This window comes from Choristoneura fumiferana, chromosome 21 (genome assembly GCF_025370935.1).
Source record: "Choristoneura fumiferana chromosome 21, NRCan_CFum_1, whole genome shotgun sequence".
NCBI lineage: Eukaryota > Metazoa > Arthropoda > Insecta > Lepidoptera > Tortricidae > Choristoneura > Choristoneura fumiferana.
Window position 1 is genome coordinate 15,231,882 of NC_133492.1, and position 16,408 is coordinate 15,248,289.

At 39.1% G+C, this 16,408-nt stretch overlaps 2 protein-coding genes across 2 annotated transcripts; one reads left to right on the forward strand and one right to left on the reverse strand.

Annotated features, from left to right (window-relative positions):
• Positions 1 to 667: 667 nt before the first annotated feature.
• Positions 668 to 9,071, forward strand: RIOK2 (RIO kinase 2). The gene is made up of 8 exons (XM_074104097.1): positions 668 to 842; positions 918 to 1,059; positions 1,547 to 1,715; positions 2,455 to 2,664; positions 4,363 to 4,554; positions 7,424 to 7,595; positions 7,953 to 8,081; positions 8,612 to 9,071. The coding sequence occupies exons 1-8, from the start codon at positions 777 to 779 to the stop codon at positions 9,038 to 9,040; spliced, it is 1,509 nt and encodes a 502-aa protein (XP_073960198.1). The 5' UTR covers positions 668 to 776; the 3' UTR covers positions 9,041 to 9,071.
• A 2,957-nt stretch (positions 9,072 to 12,028) lies between these two features.
• Positions 12,029 to 15,837, reverse strand: LOC141439687 (uncharacterized). Its single transcript, XM_074104034.1, has 4 exons — positions 15,585 to 15,837; positions 14,517 to 14,662; positions 13,729 to 13,879; positions 12,029 to 12,619 (listed from the first exon to the last, which is right to left on the reverse strand). The coding sequence occupies exons 1-4, from the start codon at positions 15,792 to 15,794 to the stop codon at positions 12,509 to 12,511; spliced, it is 618 nt and encodes a 205-aa protein (XP_073960135.1). The 5' UTR covers positions 15,795 to 15,837; the 3' UTR covers positions 12,029 to 12,508.
• Between the last annotated feature and the right edge of the window lie 571 nt (positions 15,838 to 16,408).

Here is a 16,408-nt window from a genome sequence, read left to right on the forward strand (position 1 = left end):
TTTTGCTATAAGCTGCCCATGTTTACGTATTCCATGGATACCATTATAACGTAAATCCCCGTTTCCCCGTATTGCCAACAGTAAAATAAATAAAAAGAATAATTTTATTCTATTTGGCCAAAAATACGCATTCCAGAAGCAGGGCTACTACGAAACTCGAAGTTCTTGTCGTGCGGTCCCTCTTGTTCTCGTATTAAATAGTATAAGTGTAAGAGGGACCGCACGACACGAACTTCGAGTTATGAATTTCATAATAGCCCCGCAGATGTTTTACTTTTACCGTGCTTCTACCTACCAATAGAAAAATAGATTTTGAGGCGATATGGTCCTGGACCTTAGCTTCACGTAAAACGTAGTGGTTATTATATTATATTCTCTTTGCTTAGCAACGAACGAAGAAGAAAAAATAGAAAAAAACAAGATGACATTTATTTAGTTTAGATATTGCTCGCACTCGCACCGTTTTAGCTCGAAATGAAATTTATAATTGATATTTAAAATTTTCTGCCACGTGAATACTTGCATTGATAATTGAAAATAAAAAATAAATAATAATATTTGTGTCAGTCTAGCGAAAACAAAATATTTATTTATAAAAGTTGTAGCGTAAATATGTTCCAATTTAACTAAACGTTTTAGCTGTCAATTCAATCAATCAATCTGTTTCTTCATTCTTGTCATTCTTCCTTCCTTCTCTTTCATGGTGTAATTAAATAACACATGATTTTAAGTGGTCTGGTTTTAATAGTTCCTACGGTATTCCGTCCGGCCTTAGAATGGGGAAACTCGACGTTGCTATCTTGCGATACCTCACTGGGGAGGATTTTCGTGTGTTAACTGCGGTACGTATTGATAAATTCGTCATAATTATAAACATTGTTATAACCTCGTTAGTTACTATTGCGTGTCCTTTTCAGGTGGAAATGGGCATGAAGAATCACGAGCTGGTCCCTGGGTCTCTCGTGGCTTCTATTGCCAATCTCCGTCATGGCGGTGTTCATAAATTGATGAAAGAACTGTGCAAACATAGGCTTTTGACCTACGAGCGAGGAAAACATTGTAAGTTACTTTATTTACTAAGTTTGCTTAATATTTTTTCTCCATCTAATAATGTCTCAAAACGTGCTCTAATCAATAAAAAAAAATGTTGCAGTTTTGTTGATCGGCCAGTCAATTTCTCGCACCAAAAAATGTTTTGAAAATAAATAAGCAAGCACACTCATACAAATTTGTGTTTGAAACTAGAACACTTCTCTGATATTTTCCTACTGGATATCTACCTACCACCAATTAATAATGGTTTACAGATACAATAATAAATAATAACAAACCTTTATTTGTTTTGTACCCTATAACAATTTACATTGTTACTATAATTTATGTCTGATTGACGGTTTCTTTAATTCTGGGATATAAATCCATTGTTAGGTGGAGGCCTTCTCCAACTTTTTTCACTCTTCATGGGCCATATTATAAGTTCAAAATTTGAACTAATCTATAGTGACAATAAAAAAAAAAAGTTGTAAACATAATTTCTTCATAATAGATGATGGTTACCGCCTCACCAATGCGGGCTATGACTACCTGGCCCTCAAGGCACTCACAAACCGGAAGGTGATAGCTTCCTTCGGCAACCAGATTGGAGTGGGCAAGGAGTCTAATATCTACATAGTGGCTGATGAGGACCACAATCCACTGTGCTTGAAGCTGCATCGGTTAGTAAACAAAGTTGCAATGATAAAAATTAAAGAAAGAAAGAAAATACATTTTTTTTAATGACTTTCTCTCTTGCCGTTTGAAAATACATTTATTCACACACAACATCACAACACAAGACAACAATATTATTACAAATAGCAGTTTTTTTAACAATCACTTAAAATAGAATAATTATAAGTACTAGCTTTAGCCTGCAACTTTGTCCGCGTGGAATTTGGTTAACGCGCGCTGGTCCCTCGGGAACTGGGCATTTTTCCCATAAACTATCTCTATGCCACAAACCACGTCAATCTGTTGTTCTGTTTCGACGTAAAAGATGGATAAGCATACAAATACACACTTTCGCATTTATATTAGTATGGATTGTAGCCATGGTAGCCTAATGTTATCACTTATAGCCTCTCAAGCAGAAAAACGTCAGTTTGAATCCAGGCTTCCCGCCTCGTAAGTTTTCCGAAATTAGAAAGAAAGAGAGAAAGAAAGAAAATATATTTATTCTAATTCATGTGCAAAATTACTTTTGAAATTTACCCCAAGCCTATAAAGGAAAACATTGTGAGGGAACTGCTCAACCCTGCATAGGAATCCAATGGTTTGTGGGAAGTATCCAATCAACACTACATCCGCATGGGAACTAGAGCCCAATTCTGACCAGCAGTGTGACTTATTAATAGCCTGGCATGATGGATGATGCTTTTTTACTAACGTAACACATCCGTATACATCTTCCACCAGACTCGGCCGTACCTGCTTCCGCAACGTGAAAGACAAGCGCGACTACCACGCGCACCGCAACCGCGCCTCCTGGCTCTACCTGTCCCGCATCTCCGCCACCAAGGAGTTCGCCTACATGACCGCGCTGCGGGACCGTGGCTTCCCGGTGCCGCGGCCCGTCGATTTCAACAGACATTGCGTGGTTATGGAGCTGGTGCAAGGTGGACCACTGTGAGTAACTTAAAAATTAAATAAATATGTAGGTATGAGTGCAAGTGCACTAGAATATGAGCTGACCCAGTGCTAACGTTCCTAGAACCAGGGACGCGGCGACGGGAAAGCGCCGGCATGCTTTAGTTCCTAAGTATACACCGTTGTAACTAGACCAACAGTGAACAATAAATCGAGGTTATCAAGGACAACATTTATTTTCGTAGAATCCCAGTACACACACACTGGGGCACGCACACGTGGGCACATTAAAACGCGACATTGGTGACCCCGACGTGATAGTTGTCAAATAATAATTGATAGTTAAGTATGTTGTAAACGGGTACTAGAGGAAAGTCGTTAAATGTGACCCATGAGTGGTTATATCAAGTTTATTGGTCTAAGAGTCAAAATACAATAGAACCGAGAGTTTACATATGCTTTATGCTACGTTATTTATAATAACTAACTGCTTACTAAGTAAATACGCATGCATATGTTGCATGTCAGAATGCTAAGTTACGGTAAAACACTTGAGTGAGACAGTCTATAATAGAACACTAACCTAATAGAGCAAGAGGCCGCAACAGCCAGGCCATTATTGTATTTATAAAGGCTGAAAGTTTTTTTTTTATATATGGTACTAAATCCAGTAGGAATGATTCCCAATGAAATTGAAATATAGAGGGCTTAGTTAAATAAAACGTATTAAACGTGATAAAATTGTACCTCAAATTCGTTATAATAAATAAAACTAATTGTTTATATATTTTGTTGGGTATGATATTAGAAATCATTTCATTCGTTGCCAGACACTTTGTAGGTTTACAACCAGCCAGACACCCTTAAACTATGTTTGAATGGACGCCTGATAAAAAATATTAGCAAAGCTCTGTCTGGCGAACTTTCTATTCTTTCATAATAGCGAAGCGGGATAAAGCTAGCCCTACTTCCAGTGGCGTAGCTCTGTAACCAAAGGCCCGGGGGCAAAACATAAACTAGGACCCCAACTAAACTATTTAAAATCGTTTGTTCCGAATGCGATGTACTCCAGATTTGTTATTTATAGTTTGTAAGTCAGAGTCCGAGGGGCCCTCTGAGCTTGGGAGCCCTGGGGCACTGCCCCATCTAGCCCTCCAATAGCTACGCCACTGCCTACTTCCTACTTATATTATAAATGCGAAAGTTTGTATGTGTGTATGTGTATGTTTGTTACTTCTTCACGCTAATGCTAACAGTTGGATGGATTTGGATGAAATTTGGTATGTAGATAGCTGGACATCTGGAATAACACATAGGCTACTTTTTATCCCGATATTTATAAATCTCGAATTAAAAAACCACTGGACTTAAGTCATGAAATCTGGCATGGTTATTTTTAATGCCATGTCAATGAAAACCGCAATGTATTTTTTGGGAATTCCCACAGGAATTTTGTAAAATCCGGGAATTTCATTTCAACTGGCTGTATCTAATGATTTACGCGTGCGAAGCCTACTAGTTTTACAAAAACACTTTTGAAAGAAAATACATTTATTTAACGCCATAAAAACAAACATAGAACAAATACAAGACATACATGACGCTAAACAGGTCCCCACTCAGCATAATGCCACGGCAAGCCGCTGGCGCTGATTTTCAGTGAGGGCCTTATCTAAAAACTAACTTAAAATAAAAACTTATTATTAAACACTAAAATACTTATTTTTTGTGTTCCAGCACGCATGTATCCTCTGTCCCGGACCCGGAAGCGTTATACGACGAGCTGATGTCCCTGATCGTGCGCCTGGGCAACTGCGGCGTCATCCACGGGGACTTCAACGAGTTCAACATAATGATCGACGAGGACGGACACCCGGTCATCATCGACTTCCCGCAGATGGTGTCCACTTCGCATCCTAACGCTGAATCGTGAGTGCCATTTACCGCTGGCGTATCTATGGTTATTTTTCAGGGGGAGCCTGGCCCCTGAAATTAGTGATGTAACGAATGTAATTTTTTGAACATTCGCGAACGCGAATGCGAATGCGCATATTCGTTACATCACTACCTGACATACCACCCACTCGCCACCCCCCCCCATCCTCCCACCCTACACGCCTAGGCCATTTACTGTCACAAGTTACTGAGATGTTGAAAAATAATGGAACGCTTTGGTAATTTGTAATATACAGCAGCATGAAATTTGGGCCACTCTACTTACATACAAAATCACCTATTACAGCATACATTTGAGGGCCAGATTTCCTTACCAATTTGAGAACAGATAGAATATTAATTTAATGCCACACCATTGCTAAAATTACGACGACGTTTGGATCTTTTTTTGAAATGAAATGAAATGAAATGAAATATTTTATTTGTTAATAGTGGGTTTCAATCAAGGTCTTAGAGTTTTACAGTCATAAGATCGCCACATTATGCCAACAGACTGGCGTACAAATTTATAATTGAGTGCATTAATATTCATTGTGATTGTTTTAATGTTATTAATTTTAATCACAGAAGCCAATAAACATAAATTACTTATCAAAGAACTCACGAACACTATAGAAACACCTTTCACTTAACCATTGCACTACTACACTTTTAAATGCCTTTATTTTCTTATCTTTAAAGACATCCGGCAGCTTATTATATATCTTAATGCACATAACATAGGTATTTTTGGATGTCAATGCCAGTTTTACGGCAGGTTTATATAATCTATATTTATATTGCGGTCTAACCTTACGCGAGTACATTTCTTGAAATTCTGTGAACAGGTTTTATATTTATGGACAAATATACAGACTTCTAATATATATATGCACGGAACTGTCAAAATATTGTAGTTAGCGAAGTATGGTCGACACGATCCGTTCCGGCCAATTCTAAAAATAGCTCTGATGCAGCGTTTTTGAGCAATAAAAAGTTGATCCATTTTTGTATTATTACCCCAAATTACTATGCCGTATCGCATCGCAGAACCAACGTAACCATGGTATGCCAATAAAGCAGCTTGCAAGGAGACAGTTTGCCTAATTCGTCTTAAGGCAAATACGAAACTATTCACTTTGGAGCAGACCATATCCACATGCTCTTTCCATTTACAGTGACGGTCAATAACGATTCCCAGAAATTTTGTAAGATGTACTTCTTGAATCGGATCGTCATTGTATCGGACATCTAAGGTTTGTGATTTATGGCGATCTGTATGAAATTGAATATAATTAGTTTTCTTAATGTTTACCTTGAGATTATTATTTTCTAACCAATTAATTGTTAAAGCCAATGTCCAATTTATATCATTATTGTAAGTCAGTAAATCATTACATTTTATTATAATTGAAATGTCATCTGCAAATAAAATACATTTATGAGGTAAGTGGGATGGTAAATCATTAATATACATTAAAAATAGCAACGGTCCTAAAATACTGCCTTGGGGCACACCATATTCGTTGTTCACAAACGAAGAACAATAAGACCTTACAGCTTGGGACTTGCCGCAGTACTTTACAATCTGTACACACTGTTGTCTATTACCAAGGTAAGCTTTAATCCAATTTAATATTGGCCCTCGCACTCCATACCTAGATAATTTGGCAATCAAGCGTTTATGATTCACACAGTCAAATGCCCTCGACATATCCAAAAAAAGGACAGTAACCGGTATTTTAATGTCCACAGAATCCATTACATTTTTAATCAGCTTGAATGTTGCCAGAGAAGTGCACCTAGATTTACGGAAGCCATGTTGTTCTTCATTAATTATATTAGTATCTTCAAAAAATTTAAGGAGTCTAACGTACATGACTTTCTCGTATATTTTTGCAAAGATTGGTATTAAGGTAATAGGCCTATGACTACTTATGTCGGTTTTATCCCCGTTTTTATATAAGGGCTTAACCACAGATTTTTTTAGTTCTTCTGGAAACACTCCTTGCATTATTGATAGATTTATCACATGTGCAAGTGGCTCCGCGATGATATACATACTTTTCTTTATGATATCAGTTCTCAAGTCATCATAACCAACCGCTGTAGAATTTTTAAGTGATGAAATTATTTTTATGAGTTCCCTAACACTTAATGGATTGAAAAACATTGTACAATCATTATTATTTATACTAATGTCACTTGTATTATTCGAATTTTCATTTTTATTTATAGTTTCAATAAAATAATTATTAAATTTTTCCGCTATCTCTTGTGCATTGTCAATATATTTATTATTAACTAATAGAGTTTCTACAGATTTACTGTTGCAATCAGCTGATGTATGTTTCTTAATTATGTTCCATGCTGCTTTACATTTACTTTCATTTTTATTAAGGTACTTCAAATTTTCTGATTTTCGATGTGACAGTATGCAACGTTTAAGCAAGCGGGTATAATTTTTATACTTTATCAAACATTGTTTATTCCTTCTACCTAATAAATATAATTCCCTTTTTTTTTGGCAGCATATACGTAATCCTTTTGTTAGATGTTTTGCACTAACCGATTTGTTTGTAACCTTAACTCTAATAACCGGGAAGCATAAATTGTAGAAAAGTACAAACAATTCGTAAAAATTGGTAAAGCTTGCGTCGCATCATTATCACTCAGTATGTCATGAAAAGAAAGGGATGACAGACATCTTATAAATGCAAATTTTAAATGCATAATTAAGAGTTTACAATAAAGAGTACATATAATAATAACTACTGAATGGTCACCGCTAAATTTACGTGTTGTGTGCTGTACTCGTGATGTTTTGTCTCAAACTCATTATTACAATGAATGGACTTCGCAGATATTTCGACCGCGACGTGCGCTGCGTGCGCGAGTTCTTCAAAAAACGTTTCGGCTACGAGAGCAGTCTGTACCCGAAGTTCAGCGACCTAGAGCGAGACGACGATATCGACAAAGAGGTCGCTTGCTCCGGGTACCGCCGCGCCGGCGACGTCGACGATGACTTGCTACAGGTACTAACCATAGCCCTCTACTCTGAATACGAGCTCTAGATTGTTCCTACATAAACCCAGCACCGGCTCTACAACTTTTCTGAACTGAGGCAAAAACTTTATTGGACGCCTCAAAATTGACACGACATTTTATACACTGGGTGTTATGATGGGAGTCCTGCATAGGCCTATTGCAGATAAGTAAGTTCACATATATGTAGAAATATACTTTGTTGGTTCCTTCACTGAAATAACTCGTCGTCGTCGTCGTGATTTTCATTGTGTGTGTTTGCAGTAACAAATAAACGTTTTATCTATTTATCTATTAATTTAGTTAAATGTTCATTTAACTCTATAATCATTATTATATTTAATCAGGAACATGGTATCGGCTTGCAAGTGAGCGACGACGAAGAAGATGCATCTGGGGATGAAGAAGTGGAGAAGGTAGCGAACGATACGAATAAGAAGTACACTGAGGAAGAATTAGCTGCGCTCAGGCAAGAGGTAAGCAAAATAGTCTAACCAACTTAAAAAAGTTGGAACACTCCCATTACCATTTCACAGTTCAATGTCTCAAAAATGGCTGAATCAAGCAAATGGCTGAAACTCGCTTTCACGTGAAAAAACCACATTGAAATCAGTCCATCCGTTTGAGAGCTACGATGCCGCAGACAGATAAACATTGGCGTCAAATTAATAACACCCCTCTTTTTACGTCGGGGGTTAAATAAGAATAGCCTTTTGACAGCTACGCACACCCCAAAAAACAACTGGCGTGAGCTTAATATACACATTAAGCAAAACGAAATAATAAATATATGAAATAGAGAAAAGGGAAATCGCTCTGAAGCAATAAGGCTGCCTATTCGTTATCTCCATGTTTTGTATTGCTTACTGTGGTGTTCAATATATAGCTTATATTGTATTATTGTATTGTATTGAGAAGGTAGTAGCTAGTGGGACGGGAATTAACAAGTTCTGGATATTATCGATATGTAGTATACACTATCATTAAGCCTACTTATCCGTTTTAGGTGGACGCATCAATACAAAACGATGAAAAGAAAGCTGCCATAGAACACATAACGCACAAAACCGTGTCACTGGACATTCGTGACCCAGAAGAAGCCCCAGACCTAGTACAAGCACCCGAAGACTCAGTTCCAGAACTTCCAGAAATTCCAGGTGTTCCAGCATTAGACAAAAACTCACAGAAGTACCGCCTGGCAATGATAGAAAAGGCATTATCCGACGTAAGATCCATGAGGACTTATACTTCAGCCAGTACGATAGCTCCAGAAGTTGTCAAGCAGCAGGTTAAGAAGAATCTAGATGTTAGGCAGAAGAGGATGGAAAGGAAGAAGGCTATTGCTAAAGGGGAGGCGAGTGCGGTCACGAGGCAACGGAGGGATAACCGGGAGACTGTGAGGGAGAGTCATGGGTTATGGGGGTGGGCGGAGTGAAGTATTTAATAAATGTATATTGTGTTATAAATTTAGAAGTTTTATTTAACCACAAACTGACGTTTTTTAAAACATTTTCATCAATAAAGACATTAAGGACCTGTTTCCCCATTGTACAGTGGCACCATCAGATATCGACGGTCCCTACTAACAAAGTCGGATACTGTTTTATATTTGACTTTAGCGCAATAATCCCAAAATGGCCACATTGCAGATCCGGCTCTGTTAATAATAGGGACGACCGTGTCGTCGGTTGATATATCGTAGCGGTAAAGAGTTAGTATGTACTTGCGTAGCGGCTGTTCGTATATTAATGGCCAATTGCATTTTCTGATATTATTAACCTTTCTAGTGTAACGAATTTATTGAAATGTGATGCGAAATATTTCAATACCTCGCCCGCTACCATCATATCAGATGCGGCACGAGTACGAGTGCACTCGATCTGACCGATTTCGGCCATGGCGACCACCTCGACTCCTAGTTAGTTATTTGGCGCTCATGCGCTCTAAGATGGCTTACATTAGCCTATCTTAGCTGTGAACGTACGTCCGCACTGTCGGCACGTAAGCACACCATCCACGTAATTATAATAAATGGCAGCAGGTGGCCGAGACTTACGCTCGTCGCGTTTAGTGTCGAGGTCGGCTTTACGCTGCTCCTCAAACTCGCGAACTTGCCTCTGCACTGTCCTGCGCCACTCAAGCCGCTGTGCTGCCAAATCTTCCCATCGCGATGGCTCGATGCGACACCTTTTCATATGTCGCATCTGCACATCTTTGAACCGAAGGAGCTGACCGCCGTGATTTCGTTTACCCTCCTCCAATTCCGAATAGAAGATGCGCTTAGCCACCCTTTCCTCCGCCATGCGAGATACGTGACCGCACCACCGAAGCTGACGACGCATTAAATAAGCTTCAATGCCACCAACATTGGCTCGCCGCAAAACTTCGGTATTACGCACTCGGTCGGACCATCTGATCTTCATGATGGTTCGGAGGCACTTAACCCTTTACCAGGCCCCTTAGAACTAGCGTGTCTTCATACGTACTTTATATACTGTTACAACCGTATTTAACGCCTTGTAAAAAATGAATTTACGAAAGTCGGAGATGTTCCTTTAAACCAGAAATAAAAATGTGGGTTACGGTTATCCCATCGCCTGTCTAAGTAATTAACTGTCATACTCGATTTTGTCTTATTATATTCTTAATCAGGCGAAGGGATATATTCCTCCCACATCTTATTCTTCAGGGAAAGTCATTAAAAGGAGATTTTACAGCTAGGTACATGAATTCGCTCTAGGTTGAACACAAAAACAGTTTTATTACTTACGCGAATTTTTATGACACGACAAGACAATTTACCGGGCCATGGGAAGAATAGCTCCCGCACAGTTAAACTCTAATAAGGCCATGGGATAATGTCAACCCACATCCTAATTTTGGTTATACACAAAAATGCATGAATATTTAGCAATGTTTAAGATTACATTACCTTTCAACACTAACAAAATCTATAAAATATCAAAAAATTGTTCGATCTATGTATGTTTCATAGAAATTAAGGAAAGTGTTCCAATTTCTCCGTAGTTTACTGAAATTGGAGTTCAAGTGAATCTAAACGGCTGCCAAAGAAATATTACGCGATTTAGAAGCGTGTTGTGAATGAAGATAATAAAATACTATTTTCAGGGATCGACAAAATATTTTGCAGGAGGTTTGGAGTTAAAACCTGACTACGGTAACCGATGTAAGATGTGGGAGGAATATATCCCTTCGCCTGGTAAAGGGTTAAGGTGGAACCGATCCAAAATGCGTATGTGACGCCGATATACACACCACGTCTCGGAAGAATACAAGATATTTGGCAGCATCATCATCACGAGTGCACTTTGTGTTAAGTACATATAAATGTGATGTCATCCGTGTCATCCCTGTTTATTTGTACAAAACAAACAGATATCTGACACATAACACGTATCAATCAGTGGTGAAACATGCCCTTGTTGTTCACTAGCTATTTTTAATAGGAACGTTTCTAACAATAATATTTTTGCTTTACTTACTAGACGGAATACTTTTATAGGTTCAAGGTCTGATGAGGCACATTCGCACCTTTAAAATTAAACTGAAACAATTCGAAATATGTGTTCACAGTTCCTAAATAAACTTTAAATAATACACAATATGGTTGAATTTTAAAATAAGAAAATTTCGAATTATGCCTTATAGTACGAAACTTAATGTCACTGGGAACCTGTCGAAAGGAGGCTGGCACATTGCTTCGGGATTGTGAACCTGTTAAAGTATATTTAAGAGCTAGGCTTTTGTGGGTAGAGTAATTTCCGGCTTATGTTTATCTAATTTCCGCTCTTTCCTTCACCGACTTCCCGACTTTTTCACTTCAAAGCTCAATATCTCAAAAACGGCTAAACCGATTTTAATGAAACATAATATCTAAGAACCATCGCTAGAAAACCTGATTTCAAACAAAAACTAACCGCATTTAAATCGGTCCACCCGTTTAAGAGCTACGGTGCCACAGACAGACAGATACACACACAAGCACACAGACATACAGACACACAGACACACATAGCGGTCGAACTTATAACACCCCTCTTTTTGCGTCGGAGATTAAAAACAAAAGCTTGTGTTGTAATTTGATTTTTATGGTCCCGACTGCTCAGCCACGGAAAGAAATAGGTCCATCTAGGGATTTTACAAATGTCCCCTGAGAAATCCCAACATTTATATGGTGGTCTTCATCGAGGTTGTGTTAAGAACAACTGTACAAAATTTCATGACTCTTAACCCAGCGGTTGAAATTTCAAGATTTTATCTCTATCCCGTAGGAATATCGGGATAAAAAGTAGCCTATGTGTTATTCCAGACGTCCAGCTACCTACATACCAAATTTTATTACTTAAAACCACAACTTAAGCCCAGCGGTTGTTATTTCGAGATTTTATCCCTATCCCGTGGGAATATCGGGATAAAAAGCAGCCCAAATACGACATATTTAATAAAATATTCGACATAATTTTTACAAATTATTATTCGACATTATTAACTTTGGAATGCTCAACGTTCAAGGCAAATTTAACATAGAGCTACCTATATGTCGGCAAGGCAAACTCGTAGGTTTAATTGTTTATTCACCGCGGTTATTTTTGTGTATCTCCTTGACGGCTTTTTGAATTAAACCAGTCATTACTCACACAGAAATCACAATCGCAAACTGACATACAGGGAATTCTTTATATAATGAAACATTTATTTACATTTTTGTTAAAGTATATAGGTAAAAAACTTAAAATTACTTGTATGTAGTAGAACACGGAATTTATATGGTATTTAAGTCATTTCTCAAATAAGGAACGTCGACTTATCTATACGGACACGTTATTATTACTATTACATAGAACAGGTCATCATCTTAAGTTTTTTATCTATAGCTGCAGTATCACTTTTCTTCGTCCTCTTGGCTGGTTGTTTCCGTGACGTTCACGTCCGTATCCAGCCAGTTGTGGTTGCGGATATACAGCAAACGCAAGTACGCTTCCAGACACAGCAGCTGCCGACCATTGGAACATTATGTTTGTCATAGTAAAAAGCTTTAAAAGTTTCAACATACATAAGTTGTATTGCAGCAGATCAAGCGGGTCACAGAGTACGACTACTTGGATCAGACTTAATCTCAAGGGAAGTACTTATATAATCAAGATGCCGAAATAAAGCGCCGCACCCAACAGGATGGGGTGAAGTTGAAACTTTTTCATCACACTTGCTCGTAAACAGTGTTGTAACATGCAGGCTACCTTGGTTACAACCCCCCAAATAAAACCCTCGACCTTAATGTGCTTGTCATGAAACCCGTGGTCGGTAAATGAGTCATTGCACGTACTAATTTTCTTGTCATGAAGGCCATGGTCGTACAAATTACAATTTTACTCGCAAATGTGATGAAAAACATTGTGTGTCGCACGGGCGGTACTAGAATTACGAACATCGACTTATTATTTCATTCGTAATTCCTCACTTACCGCCCTTAAGACACAATGTATTATTACTTTGCTCACCCTGGACTTTATGAGCTAAGCCTATGACCAAATCTGTGTTCATGCAGCTCCTCCTCCTCCACGCTGAAAGAACACACACAAACCCAACTGTCACCACCACCACACTACACTGACCGTTCCGGACTCAATCAGAGATCATCCTCAGAGCAACACAACACAATGCGTAGCCGTACAGGCACGTTTATATCTTAAATTAACTAAGCAATTTTAGTAATATATACAATTTTATGCATAATTTTAGCTGTTATGGTTTGTGTGTGTTATTACAGTGTGGAGGTAGAGGAGCTGCCTGAACACACATTTGTTCCATAGACGTAGCTATCAATCATAAGGTCGCAAATGAGCAAAGTAATTGTTTTTGGTTCATTAATATGGTCCTCCGTAAAGTAACGCCTGATTCAATAAATTATTTAGGATGGGGTGCGAGTTTTCGAGATATTTCCCACAAATCTGGACCTACTACGAAATGCAAAATTTGAACTTTGTATTTTGCCGTCCTGCTGACGCTTATATTATTTAATACGAAAGTGAGAGGGACGGTACGATACGAACTTCGATTTTCGAATTCCGTAGTAGCCCCCTGAACTGAGTGTATAAGCCTCACCGGTTCCTCTCCACTGTACCCCTCCAGCTTGAGCGTGTATCCGAAGACGCTGGTGGATATCTTGGTCTCGGCCACGGCCAGGTAGTTGTCTTCCATGTAGAACGGGTAGTTCAGGAGCGTGTAGTTGCCTTCGCTGACCGGACACTTCATTCTGCCGGAACAGATATATAGGATTAGGTACAATCACCAGCACCAATATCTGACACAACAAGCGTGCAAATATCTGATACTTACGACTCTATTTCTAGGGCCGGAAGGACGTGTCAGATATTTTTGCACGCTCCGCTGTGGCAGATACTAATGCTGGTGACTGTACCTAGTGCCACGTGAGTTGAAGGGAATGATTACACACACAGCTACATACATGAAGAACGATTGCATCAAAAGGAGAATTGGAAAGGAGAGGGGATTGATGTGGATTTTTTGATGCCTCTCTATGTGTCACTTCAATGTCACTTGTCAAGTTTGTTTATTTTACATTTTAACAAAATGAGTGTGAAGCTATTATTATACTTATGCAAGAACAAATATTTTTATTTTCGAAAAAGTTTTTTTTTATTTCGCGAAAAAGTTAATTATCAGGTAATCATATCAATGAACTGAGTCGTCTGCCGAAGTTAACGGATCATCATCCCAGCCTATATACGTCCCACTGCTGGGCACAGGCCTCTTCTCAGAAGTTAACGGGTATAAAAAAAACACGGTGTATAAATAAGCACTTGGCTTAGGCCTGTGTAATATTTTACCTCCTAGGAGAGATGTTGAGAACAACAAGAAATAATAATAACCGTGGTTGTGTGTAGTGGAAGAACATGCTGTACGTTTCGAAGCCCTCGTTGTCGGCGGTGGTGCAGCCGGCCCGCACCACCGGGAACGACCGGTAGAAGTCGCAAGTGTCCAGGTTGCGGATATCCGGGCACTTCTGCATCGTCGCCTGCGCCGGATAGCAAAGATTTAACATATGTACATTTTGATCACAAGTAAAACTGGTACGTTTATATTGAGCGGACTCATTAATGACTTAGTTTAACTTACATCGACCACGTAAATACTTTCATGCAGCCGATCATTTTACAGTCACCAGCATTAATATCTGCCACAGCGGAGCGTACAAAAATATCTGACACGTCCTCGGCCCGAGAAATAGAGTGGTATCAGATATTTATGCACGCTTGTTGTGTCAGATATTGGTGCTGGTGACTGTACATGATCTAAGTCGAATATGTCTAAAGTCGAATCCGACACTCCGCATCGTAGGTGTAAGTGATGGTACATACGTTAAACTAAGTCATTAACGAATCCGCTCCGCTCGCGGTGTAAGTTGGGCTTTAGATAGCTCGTAGGCAAATGAGTTTCACTCGTCGCCACAACACTACAAAAGGCTGCAGACCAGTGCCATCTAGTTATCAATAGTCGTTACTAATAGTGCAGGTAGGTAATTTAACTATCTACCCGACAAAAGATGGCGTCACCACTCAAGGGGTTATCCAGGGGGGGGGGCTTCATAACTCCTCAACCTGAAAACTGGTTGGCTTTTAGAAGATAATCATTTAACTGAAATTTAACCATTGTGCAAGCAACGGAAAATGTTGGAATAAAAAACATACTAAAATTAATTTAATTAAAATTCACAGGCATAAATAATAATTTAATAAAAAAATATCTCTGATCTGGTTATCATATGGGTGAAGGTCGATCTTCCACGTCTCCTCTACCAGGTTAATCGTGCATTTTATACCCGTTTTCTATGCAAACATCAGAGATACAGCCGGATTAGGATAAAAATACCTATGCAAACTTTACCTCGCAGGATGTGTAGCGGCCGCCATCGTTATTAGAATCTACAGTGCACTTACCTGAATATCCCACCCGTTGCTAATATTCGCTTTGACATTCAGCTCCCCCGACAAAGTAAAATCATAATTCTTTCTCGTAATACTGAGTTCTGAGACCGAGACCTCCGTCTTGGGCGCCGTGGTGCACGGGCCCACGCGGCTCATGAACAGGTGGGTCGGGGCAATGGAGGCGCTGGCTGAACAGCACAGCAGCACCAGGAGTGGATACATCGCGGTCTGGGTGGAGCGTTTTCAGATTGCGGAATCTAAACGGGAAGCTTGGGGCATGTGTATCTTGCCGTCCCGCTAACGCTAATATTATTTGATACGAGAGTGAGCGGGACGGTACGATACGAACTTAGATTTTTGAATTTCGTTGTAGCTCCCCAGTCACCTGCATTAAATATCTGCCACAGCGGAGCGCGCGAAAATACTTGACACGTCCTACCGACAGAGGCGGCCCAAAACGTGGGCGAAGGGCTAAGGGGCCTCGCGCCTCGAATGTTTCTTGTTTTTTTCACATTTAAAAATCCTTAATGTGTGGGTGCCATCATAGGGCCATCATCGCAGTCTTGCCCACGGCAAATTTAGGTCCTGCGCCGCCACTAACTATACCGGCACTAGAAATAGAGTTCAATTGCAAGATTAATTAACTTGTATTTTTTATGAATATCTCTTTATTCAGATTAATTGGAAAAATATTTACAGTTTGTTTTGTTTTTAATAGTTAATTAGTTGTTCTGTAAATATTTTTCCAATTAGTCTGAATAAAAAAATAGAGTCGTATCAGATATAGGTATGCACACTTTGTTGTGTCAGATATTTTTGCTGGTGACTGTACCTAG